Below are 27,639 nucleotides of genomic sequence, written 5' to 3'. Positions count from 1 at the left end.
CTGACCGAACTAACAGTTGAACGGAAAGCTCAACTGGCTCGCGATCAAACCGCACAAATTGCACGCTCTTCAAGCAACCAGTGCACATCAACAGTACCCTATCGCCTTCTCTATCACTTCTAATGCTGTACGGTTTGACGCATCAAAAGTCCCTGATGCAAATTTAAATTGGTGTCTCTTATAGTGGAGACCCTAAATTACTTTCTAACTTCAGATAACCTGCTGGACATGCAAATTGATTTTTCGAAAGAAATTATGTCCGGACGCGCCTAATGATGAGGCAACCGCTTTACCGCGCATGGTACAGCATCATTAGGGATAAAATTGTTGGTGAAGCTGAAATGATGTGTTGAGTCCGAAATCACAACTCCCGTATTTATGGGACAGAAATTAAGAAAGCTTAACCCGAAAGATTATTTCGGCGATAAAAGGGATTTACGGGGATGCCCTTGTTACGAAAATTCCATATTTACAACCAGAACAGTAAATCTGTTGACAAATTTTTAAGGAATGTCGCGAAATTACTTGCAGACATTTCTGCAAAAATTATGCTGGACCAGGAAATGAGGAAAGTGTTCCAGAACTTTAACATCCAAAGTTATGAATGCATGATAAAGCTCGCAGTATTCATAGATGGATTGAGATGAACCGTACGCGACACTCACTGAGCGTCGCGTCCCACCTAATTGAACGTCGAGGCCGCACCAAAGTGCAATGGAGCAACTTTAATGCTTCTCAACGAAAAGAGAGAGAATCATAAACATTCACCTGATCCTCCGAAATGCTAAACCAACAACACACAATAACAGTTACAATTTGGTCGTTCACCAAACTTTACACCCACATATCAACATAAATTATACACAAGTCTCTCCACAGATGGCGTACAGACCGCCATTTCAAAGTGTTTGTGCCTGCAGGGATTCAAACCCGGCATACCAACAGAATTCGAATTTTAATTATCAATACCCCAATTTCCAAGCCAGAATAAACCAAAATCTAAACAAATCCTATTTTGAATTACAACAGACCCCAAATTCAAGCTTTTTACCAAACATAAAAACCCGACCCTTCAGGCCAAGCGAGTTCAGATACAGAACTACAATCAGGTTAGTCCCCTATAAAGAAAAGCAGGACAAATAAAACTGTCACGATAATGCCTGCTGGAAACACATGGCACAAGCAGCCGAAAATATTCATGAATACCAACAATACCCAGAACCAGAAATAGAGCAAGGATATGGTTTATTTTTTGCACTCCTTGATGTAGAAAGAAAAACCCCAAGAAAAGGAACTAAATTTTTTGTACGGAGTTAGGTCCACAGAAACCAAATAACAAAACAACTTTCTTCCATACTGGGGAATACCGAGACAAAATAATAAAAAGCTATAAGTTCCCTGAGTGATACAGGGCTAATAAAAATTATATTGTCCGGAAATCGTTCGACACCAAAAGGCTTATATCAAAGTGGACCCTCCACAAGAAAGTGTCCAATAATATAAAGTGGGACGCATAAAAATTGACCAATTCACTTTCCTAAATCCTTTTACTAATTTTTGTGAAAGGACTGCCAAATCAAAAATTTTCTACCTGTTCGATTTCACAGGTGAATTTTTTCGATGGACTCATTGGATTTGAATCTCTCTCAGATCCATGGGCCGCCGTATTGACACAGCACCTAACACTGTTACCTTGAATAACATAACGATACCACTTCAAAAAATATCCTACTAAAGAACAGTTGACGTTTCAAGAAAAGAAGTTCTTGTCAAAAGAATTCCCTGTTAGAATTGACAGCAAGATTTCTTCATCGAAAAAAGATATTTCAATCGCGGAACATGTAGTTATACCCTCCAGGAGTATATGAGTGCACAGAAACGGTCGAACTACATTTCCTCTAATAAATCTCAGATAATAAACAGGTAGATGTCAATATTGGACAGAGAGGCCTTTATACTTACTGAGCTCTATGAATTTTGAACAATATTCTCCCGACACCTGAGTAAGCCAGTAAAGAGTAGTAAATATGCCTCCTAAAGCATCTGTAAAGGAGAAAATCAAAGGTAGATCATCTGAATTCGCGGAAGAGGAAGAGAAACTCCTTGACCTCCTGGAAATACAGTTCCCAAGTCATGCATGACAATGAAGGGAAACTTTTCATTTCAAATGCAATAAAACATCAGATCAATACCAGAGATGATCTGCCTGCCTATTACCAAGAACTATCCGCTACCTCTTCTGTCACCGAGAAAAGAGTTCAGCTGTAAATTGCTAAGATGTTTCAGACCAATGGAGTTATCCGACCATCGAAATAGCCTCTGGAATTCTCCAATACTGGATTGGTACCAAAGAAAGCTGAACTGCATCCCAAGGGTACAAAGAAAATGGCGTCTTGTAGTCGATTATCGTAAGCTTAATCAGAAAACTACAGATGATCATTATCCTGATTCCCCAACATAAAACGATATCCTTATTTGATAAGTTGGGAAGATGCTCAATATTTTACAACCCTTAGATCTCAGCTTCAGGGTTCCATCAAATCAAGTCTCACAAAAAAGACATTTCAGAAAACTGCTTTTTGAGTGTCGATGGAGGGCACTTTCGAGTTCGTTCGTATGCCTTTTGGGCTAAAGAACGCCCCTGGCGACATTCCAAACAGGTAATGGGACAATGTGCTCCAAGGAACATATTAGTGTCAGATGTTTTAGTATGCTACATGGATGACATTATCATCTATTCCCACTAGTCTACAAGAACACCTCATTAATCTGAAGCAAAATCCTTGAAACTCTTCGGAAATATAATCCTCCAGATCCAGCTTGATAAATGCGAATTCCTTCGTAAAGAGGTAGCATTTTTAGGACACGTAGTCACTCCAGAGGAGTAAAACCAAACCGGAGAAAGTAAAACGCTATTAAATCAACTTGGCCGTACCAAATAATGAAAAAAAGAATTGAGAGAGATTTTTTCAGGTGTCATGGGATACTATCGAAAGTTCATAAAAGACTTCACGCAAAGAGATAAGCATAAACCTGACTTACCCAAACAACCACGTAAAGGCGAAACCGTGAAACACACACAAGGAATTTGCTTGTCTGCCTTCGAAAGATGTAAAAACATACATGAAGTAGCAAGCCAAATACTGCAATACCACCCTGATTTTTAGTAAGAGGTTTATCCCATTACTACAGGATGCCTCCAACTATGCACCACCCTGGGTGTGGTATTGTTATCGCAAGGGAAGGCCTATTGGGGTAACGATAAACCAATCGCCCTATGCATCCAGAACACTCCCACAAAAACGTGGAGGAGAACTATTCTACTATAGAAAAGAACCTCCTAGCGATTGATTGGGCATGTAAATATTTTAAGGACCTATACCTATTTGGTCGTAAATTTACACTATATACTGATCACAAAACCGCTAACTTTTGTGCTGAACCTAAAAACCGCAAACGATCGTTTAGTACGGTGGAGAGTTAAAAGACTAAGCGAATACCGATTATGACATCCAGTTCAGACCCAGGCAAAGCAAAATGTCATTGCTGACGGTTTGTCCTCGAATAACACATGATGTGAACTTAAATGATCAAGAGGAAGAAAGCTCCTCGGATGACGAAACAATCAATTCATAGCAGACTCGGATGCTGCGGGATCTTATTCAGATGACCGAGGCAACCGCTTAATCACTTCAAGAATCAGATCCTAATTAAAGTTGTGTAATACAAATTCAGAGGTTATTAAAGAGATCTTTCCAGGTATAAAGTCGACGTATTATCACTAGAGGCTACCTTCCTGAGTACCAGTGGCAGGTGAGAATACTGAGAGAATATATGCACCCAAGTAAGATCAACGGAATACTTTGCCCGGAGAGGTGGATCAATACACTACAGATAACTTACAGCAAACATTTTCCCGTAAACAAAAGTTTCAAAATAAAACTAATGCAAAAATTATTACAGGACGTAAAAACGGCAGAAGACCAACACCTTTTGATCGAAGAAACGCACGAGAGGGCGCATAGAGGAGCTTCCGATGAGAACCAAGCGACGAAATCATCCGAAGCTACTTTTTCCCAACATGCGTAAGAAAATTCAACTCTTCATAAATCTATGCCACACCTGTCTTCAAAATAAATATGAAAGGAACCCTTACAAAATTAAACTTGCAGAAACCCCAATCCCGAAGAAACCGCTCGACATTTTACATAGACATTTTTATATCATCACCTAACCTATTTTTATCTGCTGTCGATAAGTTTTCAAAATTTGCAATACTCATCCAATTAAGTCTAGATCAATTCCAGATGTCAAACGTGGCCTAGTAAAATTGATTTCGACTTATGGAACCCTTAATGTTTGTGACAACGAAGTTGCATTTCGTTCTGTCGAAGTAAGAGGACTCCTTCAGAGACTCCAAGTAGAAACATACTTTACCCCATCTAATCATAGTGAAATAAACGGAACAGTGGAACGTTTTCATTTCTACCCTTTCTGAAATATTTCTCTGCATTAAGGAAAAGTATAACGATCTCTCTAATAAAAGAAATCTACAGATTAGCGACTACTCTTTACAATTCTACCATTCATGGAGTAACAAAAATAAAACCAATAGAGGTATTTACAGGGATAAGAGATGGCGAAGAAAGACCAATAAATTTAGATCGGATCTTAGAACACAGGAATGAAATTTATGATGATGTAATTGCCAGACTCTGAGTATAATCAAGGCCAGAACATTAGATTCCAAAAATAGGAAAAGGAAGACGATCCAGTATTCCAACCAGGAGATGAAATTTATAATAAAGTCCAAGGCATTGCGAACAAAAGGAGAATAAAGTTCAAAAATCTAATCGTGCAAACAAATAGGAGGAAAACTTTAGTGGACAGGAGAAATATAAAAATTCATAAATCTTAATTAAAACGGAAGAGGAAAACCTAGAATTAAATCTTCAGTAACTCATACTATATAAATACCATTCTTACGACTCCTTTAACCATACTAAAAACCTGTTACAATTGTTAATTTACAGCTCGAAATAATGTTATTGCTTATGTGGACGATCGTGTCAACTCAGGCCCAGAAACTTGCAATACGAAATTTACAAAACGACCCATTACTACTCATAAAGGAAAGTGCGTGTAAAATCCAAATAGGTACAATAAAAATAATCCACCCTATAAACCTTACATCCATTGAAGAAGCAGCAAAAATTTTGATTAGATCGTCTCATCAAAATAATGTCAATACTAACCCATTAATAAGCACTCTAAAATACAAAACCAAAAGCTGTACGCTAACCTTTATCAGCTGAAACCACAAAGACATCGCCGATCGAGAAGATGGAACTCTATCGGAACCGTATGGAAATGGATTGCCAGTACTCCAGATGCTTCTGATCTTCAAGCTATAAACACCACCATGAATGACTTAATAGACCAAAATAACCAACAATTTAGGATAAACCAGAATATCAACGATCGGATACAGCAACTAACCCATGCCATCAAAGATATTACAACACAAGCCAATCTAAACGATTTGATGATGAACGATGTGGAAATAATAACTTCAATCCTAAACGTTGACGAAATTTAAAACAATATGCTCGAAGACATCCAGGATGCGGTCATGTTGTCGAAAATGTCCATCACCAGCAACAAAATACTTTCTATTCGGGAAATATTCACAATAAAAGGATTACTACATGACCAAGGAGTAAACATAGACTTACCAGATGAGGCATTACAGTTCGTCATACCAAAATTTGCCACTAGCCCAGGAACCTTGCTATACTTCATGCACGTGCCATTACTAAAGAATAACACCGCATCAATTATCAAATTATATCCAATCACCAACGGAAATCACATCATTAACCAATATCCGGAATACATAGTAAAAAGCAGAAATCACATCTTTACAACTCAGAATCCAAAGGACTTCGTCCAGAAATCTTCGTACCTCAAGGATCTTAATGATGAATGTATCAACCCTCTAATCAACGGAAAGAAACCAAGATGCAATGTTACTTTTCAACAATCAAACAAGCTACAAAACTCATTTCTGATAACACCCTCCTGATAACCAACATTAGAAATCAAAACCTAGAATCAGATTGCGGACCAGATAATCGTAGTTTGGAAGGCAACGTACTGATTCACTTCGAAAACTGTACGATTCAAATCAATAACAATACTTTCACGAACAAGGAACAAATCAGTGAACCAGAGATCATACACAGCGCATTTTATAATCTCGAAACCGATTGGAAATTAAAAGAGGTATATGACATTGGAAAAATTCATGAAAACACTATCCAAAACCGCCGTCACCTAGAACATGTGTATCTAAAACAAAATGGACTAAACTTCAAGTTTTGGAGCCTTTTGGAGGATTTTCCATAACCGGAACAGCAAACCGTAATTATCATCGTTGCAATCATTTTCAAATATACAAGAAACGGAACGGGACGTTCCTCACCTGAGGGGAGTAGTTATCGAACAGATTTCCTCCAACCCTGAACATCAATCAACATCGGACATTATCCAAGGATCATTAAATCAAATCAAGAATATACAACAACAACAACAACTATCCCTGCAATTGGCAACATTGAAGCAGTCACAAGAACCCGCTGGCTCATCAACTTCCACATAGCACCAATTGCCCCACTTACGCATTCGGCACATCAGCACAAACGTCGACCACGAGGACCAGACGACGATATCTGTTTTTCATAAATAACATAAATAACTTAGCTAGGCACAATCCCTTTTCCAAGTCAGGCCTTTGTAACTTTTGGAATAAATAAATAAAGTTAGTCTTTTCCCAAGTGTGGAACTGTGAAGTTAAAAGTTGCTCTCTTTCTAAAAAGTCTATCCGGTAGTCCCAAATTATAACTTATATATATATATATGTATATATAGAGTTGCACAAATAATGAAGCCAAATCTACATATTGAACTGTCTAACCGTCGGCCTATTGAGCAAAATAAACAAATGCTTGTTGGTAAGGCGGAAATTATTTTTAGGGTTGAGCAAAAATGCCACCATAATAACATGAGCTTCATTCATAAACAGTGTAAGCAGATCCCCTTTGCGTGACTTTACTATCAGAAACTTTGCTCTTTAACATGTCGTTGAATTTGCTTACAACGAAGAAGACATGCATGAATCCAAACGCTAGCTGAACCATAATAGAAATGGGTTACGTCCCACGTTGTACCATTATCAAGAATGGTTACTGACGCGAAAAACGCCATAGTGACTACGAATTTTGTAGAACTATATGAATGTTAAGAATCTTCACTGTTTGAAAAAGGAATTTATTATTAACATTATAATAATTATGGTTCGTACACCGTGAATAATAAGGTAACCATATTGGATAATGTAATTGCACCAGTTTTACCTCAAACATGTATTGGAAGAAAAACTTTATGTTAATGGGCGACGATGTTAACTAAATCCAATATTTGTAACTATTTGAAGCACGGTACATTTTAAGGCGGGGAAACAAATAGAAAGAACCGTAATGAAAATACTGATATGTTATTGATTTGGATATAAATCACATATCCTATAAGGTTTGAATACAGTACTCAGTTCAAACTTCTATGCATTCAAACCAGTATCGCTAATTATTCAGCGATATCTCTCAGTTCGTTCCGACTCCGCAATTCATTAACTATCATCACTATGACAAATCAATGCCCGTTCACCTGAAATCTATCACCGGTGTTGATCTACATCGGTAATTGGACAACCCTGCTGCTGACCCGGCACGTGTTCAATGCATTCAGCGCCTTTCTTCGCCCATATCCACCAAAGAATCTCCGAACTAATCAGTTGACATCAATCTTGGTTCGAAATTTATGTACAGGTACACTCCCAGTGTCTCGCCTTGACGCTTGCAAAGTCACTCGGGTCGATTTTTCATTGGCCACGACAGCCGCGGCTAATTATATGCACGATTCGAGATGACCATCGACGGAATCGAATTCATTTCGCTACTGGAGGTAGAGGTGATTTACAAGCTATTTCGGTAGCTTCCAGTCCGTCGTCGCCATCGTCGCGCCGCTTGCAAAAATGAACCCAGCCAAGGAACGACAGGCAGGTTCAACCGGTTGGGTGGTGATCAATTGATTTTGATCGGAAAATTGTTCAATTGCAAGTCTGTCGCGGTTGTTGCTTGCAAAAAAAAGTTTTTGCTGAGTGCACTGTGAAACATTTGTGGCAGCTTCGCAAACGACCTGTATCGTTAAATCTATTTGCGAGTTTTCCACCGTGTGCCAATCGAGCGACAAAAATAAACACATTCTCCTCCACTTGTGTGTGCGTTTTGATTCTTGCACCCGGTGTTTACGGGCGGATTTCCCACACCGCCCGACCGAAAGCGAAGCCAGAACGCGGCATATGCGCGCACAAACGAGTCCGATCAACCTTCAAAGAGATCCGCACTCGATAAAATCAATATTCGACCCATTCCGGTCAGGTCGAACAAGTTCGCACAGTGGAGGGGTTTCGATCGGAACAGGGACATGGACCTTTTGATTCAATCAAATTCTAGATTTTGTTGGCCCATCAATATGATTTGTCCAACACGATAGCATTGCACAATTAGAATAAGACAAATTAAGCAAAGAAGGGTAAGCAGACAAATTAATGAAAAATAAACAAATAATGGAATAATCTACAGTGTTCTGGAAACTCAGATGTGAATATGTGGAAGATTTTGATTTAAAAAATGTATTGGAGGTAACCACTTTCCTTCGATGGAACTCGAACCCATTATCCGTTTTCCCTTAAAAAAATACGACCGTAAAAAGGTAGGGTTTTGAGATATTTGAGTTTTTGTGACAAAAATGATATTTTTTAACGCAAACAAAATTTTATTACGTTGTACATTTTCTTAGGAATCACTTTGCTGAAAAATCATAACAATCGAACATTCCGTTTTTACTGTGCAGCTTTTTGAATATTTTAACCATTTTCACATACACCCTTTTGAAAAGTTAGTCGTAGCTCAATATGAAGATTTGATATTGAAAAATGACAATTTAGATGAAATTGAAAAACTGTGCAAAGTTTCAACTTAATAGAAAATCATAAATTAAAAATTGTCTTACATTTTGATACTGTTGCTTGGAATCGCTCACTTCTCCACCGCTTGACACATCCCCTGGGTAAGGTTATCCGAAGTTGTGTCCCGGCCGCAAACGTCTAACATTGCTCTTCTTTCGACGTCGAAGCGAGGACATACGAACAATAAATATGTACTCTGCAGTTTTGTCAACACCTGGGCACTGTAGGGTGGCTCAAAAAACACTTTTTCAAATTTTTTGATGGGCCGCCTTTTTCAAATTATTTGATGCCCTGATGCTCTGGACAAAATTTCAGCCAAATCGGTCAACGTTTGGCTGGTGCTAAACTCGTTGGAAGTTTATATGTAAAAATGTTTGCAGAATAATCCAAAAACAGTGATTTGCAGTTCTTCTTCTTCTTCGTTGGCATTACATCCCCCACTGGGACATTGCCGCCTCGCAGCTCAGTGTTCATTAAGCACTTCCACAGTTATTAACTGCGAGGTTTCTAAGCCAAGTTACCATTTCTGCATTCGTATATCATGAGGCTAACACGATGATACTTTTATGCCCAGGGAAGTCGAGACAATTTCCAATCCGAAAATTGTCTAGACCGGCACCGGGAATCGAACCCAGCCACCCTCAGCATGGTCTTGCTTTGTAGCCGCGCATCTTACCGCACGGCTAAGGAGGGCCCCAGTTAGAAGGCACAATTTACGATGAAGAGCTATGATACTCATTCAGTTGTTAGAGAATTAAATCCAGAATGTTATGCTGAAAACCGCGAGAAGATTAGAGTTTATTAGGCAAAGATATTAGCATTTTACTGGAGTGTTGTATGGGTGAATTTATTTCTTTTCAAAGGTAAAAGAAACGAAATTTGCTCAAACCCCAAACTCCAGAGAAATGCTAATAACCAACAACTAACACCAACAGGCTAACCCGGTATAACAAGAGCGCGATGGCATTCCAGCTTGCACTGTCAGCGTTGTCTTACCCTTGCGAAAACCGAACTGATTGCTTGACAGGCCGTTCGTACCCTCTGAGTATGGGTTCAGCCTGTTGAGGTTGCTGCTCTCAAATTGCCCGTCGTGTCTATAAGACAGATTGGTATATTGGTGAAGTATATTGGTGAAGAGTCCCTTTTGGTCTTGGCCATCACTATCCTGAAGGCGTCAGCCCACGGATTCGCGTTGGCTCCTTCGCATGGGTTGTCGAAACACGCTCTCTTGTTAAAGGCCAGTTTCGCAGCTCGAAATACTTTACGGCGGTCCGCCCATTCATCCTTGGTGCGGGCACGTTGCATCCTTCGTCTAGCTTTGAGGCTTTAATCGAAGGGCCGCAATCTCGACACTCCACCAGTATACCTGGCGTCTGTCATTTCTCTTTCATGGTGGCGTCGCACGCGCGTGATAGGACAGCTACCAACGCATCCCCGCATAGACCTTCAGTGTTAGTGTCCAGTTCCAGGGCGTTGGTGAAAACTTCGCTGTTGAAGTGATTGGTTCTCCACCCACGGACCTGACAGGGATCCCTGGACCTCGGATGTTGCACGCTATCCACCCTCCTCATCCACCCTCCAGTCCAAGTCTGGTGCCAAAACAGGACTGTCAAACGTTACGTTAATCCGTGACTCGACTCCGTTCCTTCTGAACGTGCTAGGGCAGCGGTTCTCAACCTGGGGTACATGTACCCCTGGGGGTACCTTTGCTGGCCCTAGGGGGCACCTCGGACAAAAATGCGTAATGGTGGACGTATTACAATTCCAATCAAAACTCATTGATATAAATTTTTTTTCTTTATTAAAGAGGCTTGCAGCCCAAGGCTGGCTCACCTCTGGAACAAGATATAAATTTGATAATTGTGTATTTTTCTTTCAAAAATTTATATTGTATATAATATGCAATGCGATCAATAAATCCCTATTGAATTCTGCCTTCCACAACCAGCACAATGTATGAAGGGCTGCGGAACAAAAGATCGAACAAGAAAAACCTCGATTAAACAAAATGATTTTTTTTTTCACTAATGCTCGGTTGCTTCGTTGCAAGAGGATTAGAAGCTTCCTTCTACGCATCTCGGAAGCCTTCTTCCAAGCAGAGGCTCGTAAGCCTTCTTTCAAGAGGCTCGGAAGCCTCCTTTTAAGAGGCATGGAAACCTCCTTTCAAGAGATGCGGTAGCCTGCTTTCAAGAGGCTCGGAAGCCTTTTTCAAGAGGCTCAGAAGCCTCCTATCAAGTGGCTAAAAAGCCTTTTTCCAAGAAGCTCGGAAGCCTATTTTCAAGAGGATCGGAAGCCTCCTTTCAAGAGGCTCAAAAATCCCTTTTAAGAGGCCCAAAAGCCTCGTTTCAAGAGGATCGGAAGCCTCCCTTTCAAAAAGCTCAAAAGACTTCTTTTCTAGAGGCTCAAAAGCCTCCTTTTCTAGATGCTCAAAAGCCTCCTTTCAAGAGCCTCGGAAGCCTCCTTTCAATATCTTTTCAAGAGTCTCGGAATCCTCTTTTGAAGAGGCTCAGAAACCTACTTTCAAGAGGCTCAGAAGTCTTCTTTCAAGAGGCTCATAAACCTCCTTCCAGGCTCAGAAGCCTGCTTCTAAGAGGCTCGGAAGCCTCCTTTCAAGAGGCTCGAAGCCTCATTTCAAGAGGCTCAAAAGCATCCTTTCAAGAGGCTCAAAAGCCGCCTCCTTCTAAGAGGCTCGGAAGCGTCCTTTCAAGCGACTCGGAAGACTCCTTTCAAGAGGCTCGGAATCCTTCCTTCAAGGCTCGGAAACCTCCTTTCAAGAGGCTCGGAAGCCTATTTTCAAGAGGCTCGGATGCCTACTTTCAAGAGGCTCAAAAATCCTTTTCAAAAGACTCAAAAGTATCCTTTCAAGAGGCTCAAAAGCCTCCCTCTAAGAGGCTCTAAAGTGTCCTTTCAAGAGGCTCGGAAGCCTTCTTTCAAGAGACTCGGAAGCCTTACAAGAGGCTTGGAAGCCTCCTTTCAAGAGGCTCATAATCCTCCTTTCAAGAGGCTCAGAAGCCTCATTTCAATATCTTTTCAGGAGGATCGGAGGCCTACTTTCAAGAGGCTCAGAAGTCTTCTTTCAAGAGGCTCAAAAACCTCCTTCCAGGCTCAGAAGGCTCCTTCCAAGAGGCTCGGAAGGCTCCTTTCAAGAGGCTCGGAAGCCTAGTTTCAAGAGGCTCTAAAGCATCCTTTCAAGAGGCTCAAAAGCCTCCTTCTAAGATGCTCGGAAGCGTCCTTTCAATAGGCTCGAAAGACTCTTTTCAAGAGGCTTGGAAACCTCCTTTCAAGAGGCTGGGAAGCCTAATTTCAAGAGGTTCGGAAGCCTAATTTAAAGAGGCTCAAAACTCCCTTTCAAGAGACTGAAAAGCATCCTTTCCAGAGGCTCAAAAGCCTCCCTCTAAGAGGCTCTAAAGCATCCTTTCAAGAGGCTCGGAAGCTTTCTTTCAAGAGGCTTGGAAGCCTTCTTTCTAGAGGCTCAAAATCCTCCTTTCAAGAGGCTCGGAAGCCTCTTTTCAATATCCTTTCAAGGGGTTCTTTTCAAGAGGCTCAGAAGCCTTCTTTTAAGAGGCCCAGAAGTCTTCTTTCAAGAGGCTCAAAAGCTTCCTTCCAGGCTTATAAGCCTTCTTTCAACAGGCTCAAAAGCCTCCTTCCAAGAGGCTCCTATCAAGAGGTTCGGAAGACTCCTTTCAACATCCTTTTAAGAGGCTGGGAAGCCTTCTTCCAAAAAGCTCGGAAGCCTTCTTCCAAAAGGTTCGGAAACCTTCTTTCAAAAGGCTCGAAAGCCTTCTTTTCAAGAGGTTTGGAAGTCTCCTTTCAAGATCCTTTCAAGAGGCTCAAAAACCTCCTTCTAGAAGCCTCCTTTCAATAGGCTCAAAAGCCTTCTTCCAAGAGGCTCGGAAGGCTCCTTTCAAGAGGGTAGGAAGCCACATTTCAAGAGACTTAAAAGCATCCTTTCAAGGTTCTCAAAAGCCTCCTTCTAAGAGGATCGAAAGCGTCCTTTCAAGAGGCTCAGAAGCCTCCTCCTTTCAAGAGGCTCGGAAGGCTCCTTTCGAGAGGCTCGGAAGGCTTCTTTCAAGAGGCTCGGAAGCCCCCATTCAAGAGGCTCAGAATCCTTGTTTCAAGAGACTCAAAAGTCTTCATTCAAGTGGTTCGGAAGCCTTCTTTCAAGAGGCTTAGAAGCGTCGTTTTAAGCTGCAAAGGAAGCCTTCTTTTTAGTGGCTCGAAAAAGGCCTTCAAGAGGTTCGGAAGCCTCTCTACAAGAGGCTCAGAAGCCTCTAATGAAGAGGCGCGGAAGTCTACTGCAAAGGGATTCAAAAGCTTAAAGGAGCTTCCCTTCAAAGGGCTCGGTATTATTCTTTCAAAAGGATTGGAAGCCTAATTTCGAGAGGGGGTACCTCAATTATGGCAAAAGTTCCAAGGGGTACCTCACAAGAAAAAGGTTGAGAACCGCTTTGCTAGCGGAACCATCATTGACTAGCACTGTGTAGGTCTTCACTAGCGCCTCTAATAACGCTTGACCCCTTTCGATTGGTGCAGCGACTGCCCCACTCCACTGCCCAAGCTTTGAAATCTCCTGCTATAACGACCGGCTTACGACCCACTAGGTCAGACGATAGCTTATCGATCATCTGATTGAACTGTTCTAATGGCCACCTGGGTGGGGCATAGCATCTACAATAGAACACACCATATTGATCTTAGCTATCGCGACACCCTCAGAAGAGGAGTGTACCACCTCTTGGATAGGGTACCGTCCCTTCGTGCAAATATCCGCCATCCTAGACCCGTCCGCCACCAAATTACCGTTATCGACGGAGACGTTATACGGGTTGAACAGGAGGGCGACATCAGTCCGCGACTCCGAGACCGACTGCCACAGCAGCTGCTGGGCAGTTGCACACTGGTTAGGATTCAGCTGTGTTACTTGCACGGCTTCTTCTTGTTTGTCTCTCCGATGGGACACGATGGGATAGCCAACTTTCCTCGCTCCATTAACTTTTTGGCTTATGCAATCGGTAACCTAAGATAGACTACCTGCGTACCAAAGGAACCGCCTTTTAGGCGTACAGAGGTTTTTTTTACCTCTGTACCGCACTGGTCCCTAACGGCAGAGACGACGTCGTCCAGTTGCTTGCACTGGAAGGTCACTTCTGCCCTCATCGACCTCATCTCGGCATCGTCACCCAAGACCTCTTGAGCCAGCTTCCTGTAGTCATTCCCACTGACCTGCGCTCCGCGTTTCAGAACCAAGATAATTTTACCGGTACGTCTGGTGCGTCTGACACTTCGCACGTCCTGACCCAGCGCCGAAAGCCTTTCGATTTTAGTACCTCAGCGTATTTTCCTTATTAGTTTTCACCAACAAGGCCTCGTCTCTGTCCTTAGATTTCTTTACGGGTCGAGATGCGTTTGACTTCCGCTTTGCCCTACTGACCAGCTGCCAGGGATAGTACCCTCCTACGGCCCGGAGACCTGCACCTGGTTGGTGCCTTTCGCCTGGTGCTGCTTCATCGGTGGTGCTGCTAGTTGTAACCTACATGGCATGCAGGGAGGCCACGCAAGGGTTAACACTTACGTGTTCCGAGCCAGATCAGCGCAAGTCAGGAAAAGGCATCTGAACCCACTCCCATCCAGCAGGCAAAGCTGGTGGCAGGATTGGACAGCGTGCTACAAGGTCCGCCACTGTTTTAGGGGACGGAAGATAACCTAGCCATTAGCCCACTTGCCTTTTCTAGTCAGTGTCACCCGGCTCTACTAAGTGAGCAGAATATTACGATGTCCAAGACAAGGTCCGTCAACACGCGGCAAGAATGTCATAATCAGGATTTCACTGGCATTGATCCTAATGTACCAATTGGCACTCCGTGGGCTCCTTTGCGCTTTGAGTGGCACACGGTCGCTTTTATAGGGCCTGCTTGCGGACACATGCAGCTTTTTGTAGATGTTTAACAGAGCCTGTTGGCAAGCTGCACCACGCCCTAGACAGGCCCTCTTACTCACAGTGACCGTGAGGAGGGTTCATAAAGCCCTTGGACATAGTCTATGTAGCCTATGTTGCCCCGTATCGTGTTATACGTTATACCAGAGCATTAGTGATTAATCATAGATTTAATCATGATTAATGAATAATGGGCTATTTAATCATTATTCATTAATCATAATCATACAAAAAATATGATTCAATCATTAATCACTAATCGTTAATCATAGAATTTTACATTTAATCATTAATCACTAATCATATTCATAATTGTTTTGAGTTTAATCATTAATCATCAATTTTAATCATTGCATACATCGCTTTTATTCATTAATCTTTAATCATAATCATTTAATTTTCATACCTTTCAATAACCCAATTTGGTAAAAATGTTACTTGATAATTGATCAATATGAAATGAATGGTTTGGTTATTTGGTTTCGATTATTCATAATCATTAATCATTAATCATACCGATCTTTAATCATTAATCATACACATATTGTGTCAGCATTTAATCACGATCGGTAATCGTTAATCATACTCCAAACGTTTTATTCATTAATCATAATCGTTAATCATTGTCAAAAAATAATTTAATCGTTAATCATAATCATTAATCATTGTGAAAAATGATTAAATCATTAATCATATTCTTTAATCATAGAGTTGAATGATTTAAGGTTCCCCCAAACACACGCGATGCGACAGTCACGGCGCGATTCTAGCGCTTGGCGACAGTGATTCTGTCGCCATTGGTATGGGAGCGTAAATAGAACATTGCCTGCAGCGACCCAACGATAAAATCGCGGCGACTAGTTGTCGCCGTCGCGGCGATAAAATCACTTAGGTCTGGGGGAGCCTTTAATCATAACAAATTTAATCGTTCATTGGAAGCTTTATTCATTAACGCTCTCATGACATACGAATACAGAAATGGTAACTTGGCTTGGAAACCTCGCAGTTAATAACTGTAGAAGTGAAACTGCGCGGGGATGCAATGCCAATGATAAAGAAGTTGGGTTTGTTTGAAAACGCAGTTTTTTGGAGCGCCTTTTTGAAAATGTCCACTCTACAAGCGAAACAAAAAAAAATACAGGTCTAATTATTTTCGGTTGTGATCCATCATACATATTTTGAGCAAAATCGAAGAACTTTTTTTTCGACTCTATTCTTTTTTAATGAAATTGCTGTAGGCTAGATGAAAGGGGAATCCATGTTTAGGGAGATCAAGTAGTCCCATGTACATTTTTAATATATCCAATTGTTTGATTAATTTGCCATATCACTGGAATAAATTCAATAAATTTGCCACACCTTTTCTTACTCAATCGCAAAAGCGTGAAGTGATTAAGACTGCTCAGATGTTTTCATTCAGAGTTTGTATCAATCTATGGACAAGCAATTGTTTTTCTTCTGAACTGTTCATTTTTTATGTCAACATATTTTCGATATTTCGAGTTATGTTGCCTATTACATATTGCATATTACATGTTAGTTACCTATCGAAGAAATTGTTTTAATTTTTGGACGTAATGTTTGAAACTTTGAATTCAATTATACAAGTTCTGAACATGGTTTAATACCAACAAGTCATTCATGTCATTCTAAATATCAAATGGTATAAGAAGATCTCAAATGTTCATCAACATACGGTCACTGTGCATCGCGACGCTCCCTTCCTGCAATTGAAGCGTATAACCGAGCTAACAATGGGCCCTCACTTGGTCCTTACAACTCGAGAGGTTGCGCGGCGGTCAAAGTTTTGGCTTAAAAGCTTTTTCCTCCCACCCTGCTGTCGGTGTGGCACCGGCTCGGTACTTAGCGGGGCAGCAGTGCACAGAATCACGGAACGAGAGGGATGCTACTTACATGCGCGGAAGGACTGATAAGCCGTCGCCGGTAGCTAAATGGGCAGAAGTGTAATTCAATGGGGCTTTCGGATAGGTCGAAGCAAATCGGCTCCGCTATAAGCTTGGGAAAATGCTTTTGCATTCCCGATTGCAGCCGGCCGGCCGGGGAAGATATGAGCAAATGTAGCATACCGTATGTAGCCGGCTGGTTCCTCCTCACTCAATACAGGAGCCGCTTCGGCTTAAATGTTTCTTTGTACAGCATGCGCGATATCTTATCAAGGTTAATTCCTTTTTGGTGAACTGGAGATGTTGTTTGTGCGAGTCAAAGGAAGGATGCCGCTGGATGTTTTCTCTGATCGTGCGGTTGTTGAAAATCTGTGGGAAAATCACCAAATCCCAGCAGGCCCATTTTAGCCACCATAAAAGGGTTTGAAAAATAAAAAAAAAAGTGTTTCCGGTTGTCAATGTACTGAGCCGAGCGAAGCAGAATGGACACACTGGAACGGCTGGAACAGATCGGTATTTGTCAATTGTTGCATAGTGCTCTTGGCAAGCTGCAGCTTATTGATCTAAACCCGATCAACGAGGATCTTCTGGATCCAACGGGTGCGTACTCTATCAGGGATCTATTGGAGCAAAATGTGTCGTATCTGCAGAACTTTTACCAAAGCATTGACGAGAATGAAGTCGATGAGAATGGGTTTCAAAGGGCCAGTATCACGGATTCAATGGATAAGAATGATGAAAACCAATTCAGCCAATGGCAATGTGCGAAGCAATGCATAGAAATCAAAAAAATGGAGGAAGATTTGGCAAACTTGGAATTAGCTTATGAGAAACTTCATCAGGAAAGACATGTAAAGGACAACTAATGTTAATTTTGCATTTCATATAATTGAACAGATTGGGGAATTTTTTGGCAGACTAGATTGTAGTACCAGTGCCGTTTGAATCTACTATCGACAGTTTATAACACTCATGGTATTGAACTTTTCCAGGAACGCAAACAACTGGAGATCGCATGCAACCGATTCGTCAAAAAATGGGAACAAGTACGACGGGAGCAGCTGGACCAGTCACTCACCATTAGATCGGACACATTCAGCCGAGAAGTTTCCCTGCAAGAATCAAGCTTAGAATCTGGCTTACGGGCCGCGCACCATATAGACGATTTCTACAACTGGCAACTTGCCAAGGTGGAAACCGAAATAAACGATTGGATGGAGCGCTTCGAACGGGAAAGGGACGAAGTGGATGCCCGCTGCCAAAAGGCCCGGGCACAGATCCGACGATGGAACGAAATGAAACAAGAGATGGAACTTTTGAGGAAGGAGATGCTTCAGTTGGAACAGTTGGAAACCGAATACCTTGAAAATGCTGAACACAAAAGACTATGCCAGAAGTATGCTGTCAAGTTACAGGTACGTTTAATTACTTGCTGCTGGTGTCTGTTAAAAATGTTTGATCATCGCAGGCTTGGTGGCGTGGTGTGATGGTTCGCAGAGGATTCGGTCCATTTGGAACTGGTAAAAAGAAAAAGACAAAGGGAAAAAAGAATACAGCAAAAGGTGGTAAGACAAAGTCCAAAACTCCAACAAAAAAGAACAAAAAATAACTATGTAAGAATTATGAAGAGTATGTCTTTTGTAATGATTCAAATGAAACGAATATAACAAATTCACTATTAAAATAGATCCGCAGGGAATAATCATTCTGCATGATGAAAAACGATTTCGATAAGTTTACAACGCCAATAAAAGTACGACATTTCGATAAATTGTTTATCGCACCTCTGAACAGCCACTAAAGACCCAACAACAAAAAATAATACACCGCATTTCATACTGCTTATATGCGCGTTGAAACAACTGTCAGTTGCAGCAGCAGCCCTAAGCGCGGCAAAAATCCTATCCCTGTGCAGCAGCCCAGATAAATTGATCAATAAATAAAATAAATGAAAATAAATAAACATTCCCACGCCACTGTCTGCCCGGTCACTTGCGACTGCTGGAGCTTGCCTCCTTGCCCGTCTCCGTGGTCCCGTCCACGTACCAGGGAATAAGCCACGCACGGTCCCACTGCACCCCATACTGGAGGCAATCCGAAACCATGCAAAATGCGCAAGAGCTCGTGCGCGACGGCTCATATGTTGGACGCCACTCAATGTTTCACAAACTTGCCCAACGTCTGTATGGGAACGATCACCTAGCCACAATCGTCCTTTCCTAGGCCAACCACCTCCGCACTGTGGTCTGTTGCGGTATCTCCAGTGATCGTGATCAGCCAGGAACAAAACGGGGTATTTCCGCTGGAGAACTTAGTTACTAACCTTGTATGCGCTTGTCGGTTGGTAACATTTCTAATCCGGACGAGCGTTATGGAAAAATTGTTGGCATACGTGAGCTCGTGCTTGAGAGATTTTTTTGTCATTCGATCCTTTTGAATGCGTGTGATCTAGCGAAAACCTTCGCAAAGCAGACCTTCTGAAGCAATTGTTTTGAAATCTGGAGGGTCAATCTGAGTGCAGTCCGATTCTGAGAGTGCTCCGGTTTTTATTATGAGAAGGTTGCATTGCAATCCGGACCACAGACTGCTTACGTACTTACTTTCACCTGGACAAGCAGCTGGAATAACATAAACCCAAATCCCTACCACAGCCATCCTAAATAAAGTCATTTTTAACTTTGAGCCACCACGAGTATTGTAGCCTACGCCATGGCCCTATTGGGACTTCCACATAAGGATGAATTCGAAAGGCTAAGAAGGTTAAATTTTTACATAAGGCTGAAATACCAAAAGGCTGAAACTTGAAAAACGGAAAATCGTGAGAAACAGATATTAATAGAAGAATTCACATTTGACGTAAATGGGACACAAACGGATATGATCCGGACTCTTTCAGAATTCAGATTCAGAATTTCAAATTCAGAATTTTCATTTTTTTTATCCGTACTGCACACGAAATTTGAAGGTAGCATATAAAGGAACAAGGCTTTATTTATTGTTCTTGGATCTTGCATTTGGTTTTTAATTCTTACAAAGACTTTTCCTTCCTACTTCCCTGTTTCTTATTCTTTTAGCCTTCTTCATCATACTTCGTTTCTCTATCTTCTCTCTTCTTCCGTCTTTCTTATTTTTCCTTTCTCCCTTCTCCTTTCACATTCTTCCAACTTCCTTCTTTTTTCTTTCTCTTTCATTCGTTTTTCTTCTCTTTTTTTCCTCTGACTTCTTCTTGCTTCCATCTTCCTTCTTTTGACTTACTTATATCTTCTGTCTGCTATATACCTTCTTCCTTCTTTCATCTTCTTCATTCCACCTTTTTTCTTTATTCTTACTTTTTCCTTCTTTCGTCTATAGTTTTCCTTCTTCCTTCTTCCCTCTTTCTCCTATCTTCCATCTTTCTTCTTCCTTCATCTTTCAACCTCCTTTTAGCCATCTTTCTTCTTATGTCTTTCTTCTTACATCAAACGTCTTCTTTCTTCTCTCCTCTTCCTTTTTCCTTTTTCTTTCCTCTTGTTTCTTCCTTAATCCTTCTTCCTTGTTCTTATTATTCTCTTTCTTTCTTCTATTTTTCTTCTTACTTCCTTCTTTAACATTGGTTTTTTATTCGTTTTTTTCAAATCCTCTGTTCATTGTTTTTTATTTATTATTTTCAATTTCTTAATCTTATTCCTTTATTATTGTTTCTTCATTCATTATTCACTATTATTCATATTCGGCAAAACATCCTATTTAGCCCAATGTCCTATTCGGCCTAATGTCATATTCGGCCAAATGTCCTATTCAGCCGAATGTCCTATCCGCCCCATGTCCTATTCGACAAAATGTCCTATTCGGCAAAATGACCTATTCGGCCAAAAGATCTATTCGGCCAAATGTCCTGTTCGGCAAAATGACCTATTCGGCCAAATGAACTACTCGGCAAAATGACCTATTCGGTCGAATGACCTATTCGGTCAAATGACCTATTCGACCAAATGTCCTAATCAGCCAAATGTCCTATTCGGCCAAATGTCCTATTCGGCCAAATGTCCTATCTGGCAGAATATCCTAGTCGGCGAAATGTCCTTTTCGGCCCAATGTCCTATTCGGCAAAATGTCCTATTCGGCAAAATGTCATATTCGGCTAAATAACCTATTCGGCCAAAAGATCTATTCGGCCAAATAACCCATTCGGCCAAAAGATCTATTCGACCAACGGTCCTATTCGGCCAAATGTCATATTCGGCCAAATGTCCTATTCGGCCAAATGTCCTATAAGGCCAAATGTTCTATCCGGCAAAATGTCCTATTCGGCATAATGTCCAATTCGGCAAAATGACCTATTCGGCCAAAAGATCTATTCGGCCAAATGTCCTGTTCGGCAAAATGACCTATTCGGCCAAATGAACTACTCGGCAAAATGACCTATTCGGCCAAATGACCTATTCAACCAAATGTCCTAATCAGCTAAATGACCTATTCGGCCAAAAGATCTATTCGGCCAAATGTCCGGTTCGGCAAAATGACCTATTCGGCCAAATGAATATTCGGCCTATTCGGCAAAATGTCATATTCGGCTAAATGACCTATTCGGCCAAAAGATCTATTCGGCCAAATAACCCATTCGGCCAAAAGATCTATTCGACCAACTGTCCTATTCGGCCAAATGTCCTATTCGGCCAAATGTCCTATTAGGCCAAATGTTCTATCCGGCAAAATGTCCTATTCGGCAAAATGTCCTATTCGGCAAAATAACCTATCCGGCCAAATGTCTTATTTAGCCAAATGACCTATTCGGTCGAATGACCTATTTGGCCAAATGTACTATTCGGCCAAATGTCCTATTCGGCCAAATGTTCTATCCGGCCAAATGTTCTATCCGGCAAAATGTCCTATTCGGCAAAATGTCCTATTCTGCAAAATGTCATATTCGGCAAAATGACATATTCGGCCAAAAGATCTATTCGGTCAAATGTCCTATTGGGCCAAATGTCCTTTTCGGCCAAATGACCTATTCGGCCAAATTACCTATTCGGCCAAATTACCTATTAGGCCAAATTACCTATTTTCGGTCAAATGACTTATTCGGCAAAAAAAACTTTTCGTCCAAATGACCTATTCGGCCAAAGGATCTATTCGGCCAAATATCCTATTCGGCCAAATGTCCTGTTCGGCCAAATGACCTATTCGGCCAAATTACCTATTCTACCAAATGATCTATTCGGCTAAATGTCCTATTCGGCCAAATGTCCTATTCGGCCAAATGGCCTATTCGCCCAAATGTCCTATTCGGCCAAATGTTCTATCCGGCAAAATATCCTATTCGGCCAAATGTCCTACTCAGCCAAATGTCCTATTCGGCCAAATGTCCTATTCGGCCAAATGACCTACTCGGCCAAATGACCTACTCGGCCAAATGACCTATTTGGTCAAATGTCCTATTCGGCCAAATGTTCTATCCGGCCAAATGTTCTATCCGGCCAAATGTTCTATCCGGCCAAATGTTCTATCCGGCAAAATTTCCTATTCGGCAAAATGTCCTATTCTGCAAAATGTCATATTCGGCAAAATTACCTATTCGGCCAAAAGATCAATTCGGCCAAATTACCCATTAGGCCAAATGACCTATTCGGTCAAAAGACTTATTCGGCCAAATGTCCTGATCGGCCGAATGTCCTGTTCGGCCGAATGTCCTATTCGTCCAAATGACCTATTCGGGCACTGCACGGACTGCTTTGTCTCTTTTTCGCTGCGAAGAAATTATAAAACAACAAGGCCAAGAAAGAGATGTTTCCGTGCAGTGCCCTATGACCCTTAAGGCCAAATGACATTCGGCCGAACGGTATTCGGTCAAACGGCCTTTCTCCTTACTTACTTTCTTTTCTACTTACTTACTTATTTACTTACTTACTTGCCTTGCCTTGCCTTGCTTACTTGCCTTGCCTTTACTTACTTGCCTTACTTGCCTTGCTTACTTACTTGCTTATACACTTTAATAAAGGAAAAAAAAAAAAAAACTTACTTGCCTTGCTTACTTACTAACACTTGCTACTTACTTACTTGCCTTGCCCTTGCTTACTTACCCTTGCCTTGCCTTGCCTTGCCTTACTTGCCTTGCCTTGCCTTGCCTTGCCTTGCTTGCTTGTACTTGCCCTTGCTTGCTTACTTGCCCTTATTTTCTTGCCTTGCCTTGCCTTGCCTTGCTTACTTGCTTGCTTGCCCTTGCTTGCCTTGCTTGCCCCTTGCCCTTGCCTTGCTTACTTGCCTTGCCTTGCTTACTTACTTGCTTACTTGTTGCTTATGTTGCTTACTTGCTTGCTCCTTGCTTACTTACTGACTTCCTAACTTACTTACTTACTTCCTAACTTACTTACTGACTTCCTAACTTACTTACTTTTATTTTCTTTTTTTAATTCTTTTTAAATTATTTATAAATTAATCTGGGAAAACCCATTATCATTTGGTAAATCTCTTTGAATTTCGCTCATGGGAAAGCTTCACAATCAATAACGCCGCTATAAAGCACGTCTTACACCGCAACCACGCCATACCTAATGACAATTTAGCTAAATTGTAGATAAATAGATCCTAATGAAGACATCCCCGCGAGTGCACACGGTTTGGGTTTACGGAAATTTATCGCTCCGCTAAGCGCTTGCAACATAAAAGAAGGGGAAGAATTATGGCGAACACCACCGTCCCCCGTGCCGTCAGCCAACCCAATCGCCACCTTTAATCCCATTGATTCCGCAACATCGCACTCGCTGAAGGCAGACCGCTGCGCTGCAGCAATCGAACCGTGGTTAGAAGTAATAATAACATAACCTCAAATATATTGATCATCATAAATTCAATAAACAAACGCCACAATAAGCCGCCTGACATGAACCGATCGGCTCTGATGCAAGTGTGAAAGGCCCCCTTCGACTCTTGATCCCAGCCGGGGAGAAAGAGCCGCCGCCACAATACTGCTGCTGCTGCCGCTGCGCTGGATGGTCGTCGGACGGACGGACGAAGTGAAAAATGTCCAGGAATAGCGTAATAAATCTTCAAAGTGTGTTGTATAATAATACTTTTACACTCGGAGCCGCTCGAGCGGCCCGTTTGGGATATGGACCCTGGATCGAGCAGCCACCGATCAGCCGATCGCCGAGAGGACCCTCCATCAGCGAGCGGATTCTTCAGTCACCCACTGACTGTTTTGTGTTTTATTGCTCATTGACCGAACGAAGCAAATAGATCTCTTACGAACGCTGATTGTGAGTACATTGCGAATCGTTACACCGTGGATTTTTCTTCCAGGGGCAGTGGTTCCTAATTTGAATGGGTCATAGGCAAAACTTCCGCTTCTAGGAACGATGGCGCTGAACCTGCCGATTACGATTAAATAAAACTGATTTTTTATTCGAATCTTACGTAGATATTATTGATTTGTTTGGTTTTTTCTTATTTGAGAACAACTGTCAAATTATAAAAGTAATGATGTTTCCACGGAAGGATTAGAAGTGAGATCATTTCGCTTCAACACGATCTTCTGCAAAGCCGAGAGCAAGAAGTGACAATGATAGTTGAATTGGTGGTCGATAGTAAACTACCCGTTCTAAATAAATACAACGAAGAGACAAAACGTGGCATTGGTCGCCACACCGCATCGCCAAACGCAAAACGACAAACATCCACATAAATCTGTCCAAGCAGTAACCGGCGTCCGCCACTAACTTCAGTTGCTGGTAAGATGAAAATTTATCGTCTCTTTGGGGTAATTTTGCAAGTCGTTCTAAACAATTTAATTAGCTTTGGCGACTGAAATTTTCCAGAAGTGATCAAATTTTGCAGCAACGCTGAAACGAATCTCGGATGCTGTCGCCGGGGTCGCACCGCTTGACGAGCCCTCGCTTTTTTTGGGATCGTATAATGTCGTCCTTAGTATGTTTGGTGTTTTCATCAAATTTGGGCCACCTTCACGAGGCGGTACATCATTTCACCTTTGGAGCAGCTTTTTCGGTAATGTGTAATCAAATTTTGATGACACTCAGCCGCGTTTAGTTCTTGATCGCGTCGCATCGGAACCAAACGCAAGTAGAGTTCGTCGCTTTTATAGCGTTAATGTCCCGCCCAGTCAATGTCGAATGGCCTGAAATGTGGTGGATTATTACCTTAAAAATTAGAAGAGCTCGGCGTGCTGAGGTGATCAACGACGATGGCAAGAAGACAGGAATGCTAATTTGCAGTATTGTCATGTCAATTTGCTCACTTAATGATGTCTGGAGCGATTACGAGATGTGTCATAAATGTGAATGTGCAACTTTGAAACATGTTTTTTTTCTGAAAATAAATCATCAACTCAATAAACAATTTAGAGAATATCTATACGAATTGTACAAACACATTCAGCAGGAAAAAGATCAATCCAGCTTTTTACGCTAGCCATAAATTAACAAGGGGTGATTCAAATTTGACATATGCCGTGAACTCAATTCGAAGTAGTATATCTTGGTAGCCATGAAATATACTTCGTTGGATCTGTCATATTTTCTAACATCAAAATATGTTTTGAAAAACAAGCGCAAGTTTTCGAAGATAAATTTGCCTTCTAATTTCATTATTTCTAGGACTTCAGATGTGCAATGCAAAACACGAATCATCATTCTATGGCTGAGACTTGGAAACTTTATTGAGAGTACGAAGAAATCGAAAAAGAACGAGACCTCGGTTCTATTCGATCAGCTCGAATTGCCTAACAGTATTGATTGCACAGTAGACGATCTGAATGACCACATCATCACAGGCTACAAAGGTTATACAATTTTCCATAAAGATTGTTATGTTTTACCGGCAAGAGCGGCCTTCATGGTGTTCGGCGGCGATGAAATATTAAATTTTAAAGGGTTTTAGGCAGGTTTTTTAGGTGATTTTTCATATGTGATCAACAGGCAAGCATTGGACAAAAAAAGATTCAGATCGTTTCGCAACATCCAAAACACCACTATGGGAGCACTGAGCACTAAGCATTCTAGGTTTGATCTGGAAGTGAACTGTTCGGAGTGGCGATGTTGTAGTTTCTGGGAATCACGCAGGTCAGATGATTCATTCCCAATAAAGTCTGCTTGCTTGATTAGCATCACCCTCGGCATTACCATGTGACACCATTGTCCCCGTAAAGCCTGACCACGCCAAACTTCGGACACCAATCTTTCAAATTTTAATGTGGACAGCTTTTATTACTAGTATTAAATTATCTTGGTTTAGGTACTAGTTTACATATATATATATATCTTTCAATTAAGGATGTGCGTCTTAAAGTATCGTGATTATTCTGTTAAATCCTTTCTTAAATTGAGCTAGAAGCGATACACTAATTACGTTTTTTTTGCGAGGACTTCATTCCATTATACGTTCCATAGTGTGATTTGTTCATAACTCGTACAATCCTTTTGTGTGGAACTTGGGATAATGTCAGACTGCTCTACTTTCCCCTACGCCCTTATAAATCAGTGCATCTTGCATTTCAATTGGGCATTCAAAAACTCCTCGTCCGACATTAGTTCAACTGCCGACCACTCTTTTGAATAATTTTACAGATGCAATAAGATGTCATAGTGAAAACTAATGCCGGTGGATGAGCAATAACTTTAAACCGTGGAAAAATATCGAGATTCGTGCCCCCAGATGCATGCCTATCTTGTCTTTTGTGAGCACCTAAAATGAGTAAAAGAAATGAGAATGTTTTTTAAATAAATAATTAATCTTATATATAAAAATGAAATGGTCTGTGTTCGTATCCGCATAACTCGAAAACGGCTGGATGGATTTTTTTCATTTCTTCAGCAGAATCATTCGTTATAGTTTCCGACGGGTTTATATAATATTTCCTAATGTGAAAATTACGAGTAAAGTTGAGCAAACCATGAAAAATTGATATTATTATGATTCCTATGCGAACTTTGCATGGGCAGTTCGGAATGCACATTCTCGCCTACTATGCAGGACAACGTCTGCCGGGTCAACTAGTTGAAATATAAAAACCATTTTTAGAAACATGTTCAAATTGCAAAATATGACAGTTTAATGTTTTCATTTAAAATTTCACCTAGTCACAGATTGCTAAGATCTATTTTTGAAAATTATAGTGGAAAATTATAGTGTACACAGTAAGTGTCAAAAGGGGTGAATCAAAGCATTATGGCAATGTCGTGTAAAAACCTGGAAGCTCATCTTGAACCAATCGAGTACCTCAGTTGCCTTCAGCCATTCAATAAGGACTGACAAACTATGTCTCCAGTGCGACCATCATGCCAGACATAGTCAAAAGCAACGACCAGAAAGCATTGCAGATATTTAGGATGAAGATTCATTCTACCTGACAATGTTGGGGAATTAAAAAATGGTGTACGGTGAAACGACCGCAACAGACTTCAAACTATTCCTAGAGCAAGACGTTGTTTTGTTGAGCCGATGCAGAGAGGCTTGCGGTTAGATATCCTAATTTGTAGCACAATCATTTAAAACCTGTACAAAGGAATCACTCAACTGTGTAAGTTCCAATTTAACATATACTGTACATTTTACCAACCTGGATACCTGGTTTACTACACCTGGTCGATACACCCTGTGCCATCCAACCAGCCGGTAGGCAGCTTTTCATTCTTTCATATTTTCTGTATAATGTGGTGGATCGATTGATGCTCACTTCCGTGTTTGAGAAGCTCGACCGGCTGTCAGAAAGTCACACATTG

At 41.2% G+C, this 27,639-nt stretch overlaps 1 protein-coding gene across 1 annotated transcript; it reads left to right on the top strand.

Moving 5' to 3' along the window:
- Window positions 1–17,327: 17,327 nt before the first annotated feature.
- Window positions 17,328–18,883, top strand: LOC134218109 (dynein regulatory complex protein 9-like). The gene is made up of 4 exons (XM_062696978.1): window positions 17,328–17,778; window positions 17,920–18,342; window positions 18,396–18,556; window positions 18,615–18,883. Exons 1-3 carry the CDS (start codon window positions 17,410–17,412, stop codon window positions 18,534–18,536), a joined length of 933 nt encoding a protein of 310 aa, XP_062552962.1. The 5' UTR covers window positions 17,328–17,409; the 3' UTR covers window positions 18,537–18,556; window positions 18,615–18,883.
- Window positions 18,884–27,639: the final 8,756 nt, after the last annotated feature.

This window comes from Armigeres subalbatus, chromosome 2, assembly GCF_024139115.2.
Source record: "Armigeres subalbatus isolate Guangzhou_Male chromosome 2, GZ_Asu_2, whole genome shotgun sequence".
Classification (NCBI taxonomy): Eukaryota; Metazoa; Arthropoda; class Insecta; order Diptera; family Culicidae; genus Armigeres; species Armigeres subalbatus.
Note: the sequence above shows the minus strand (reverse complement) of the source record. Positions and strands in the feature narration are given on the sequence as shown.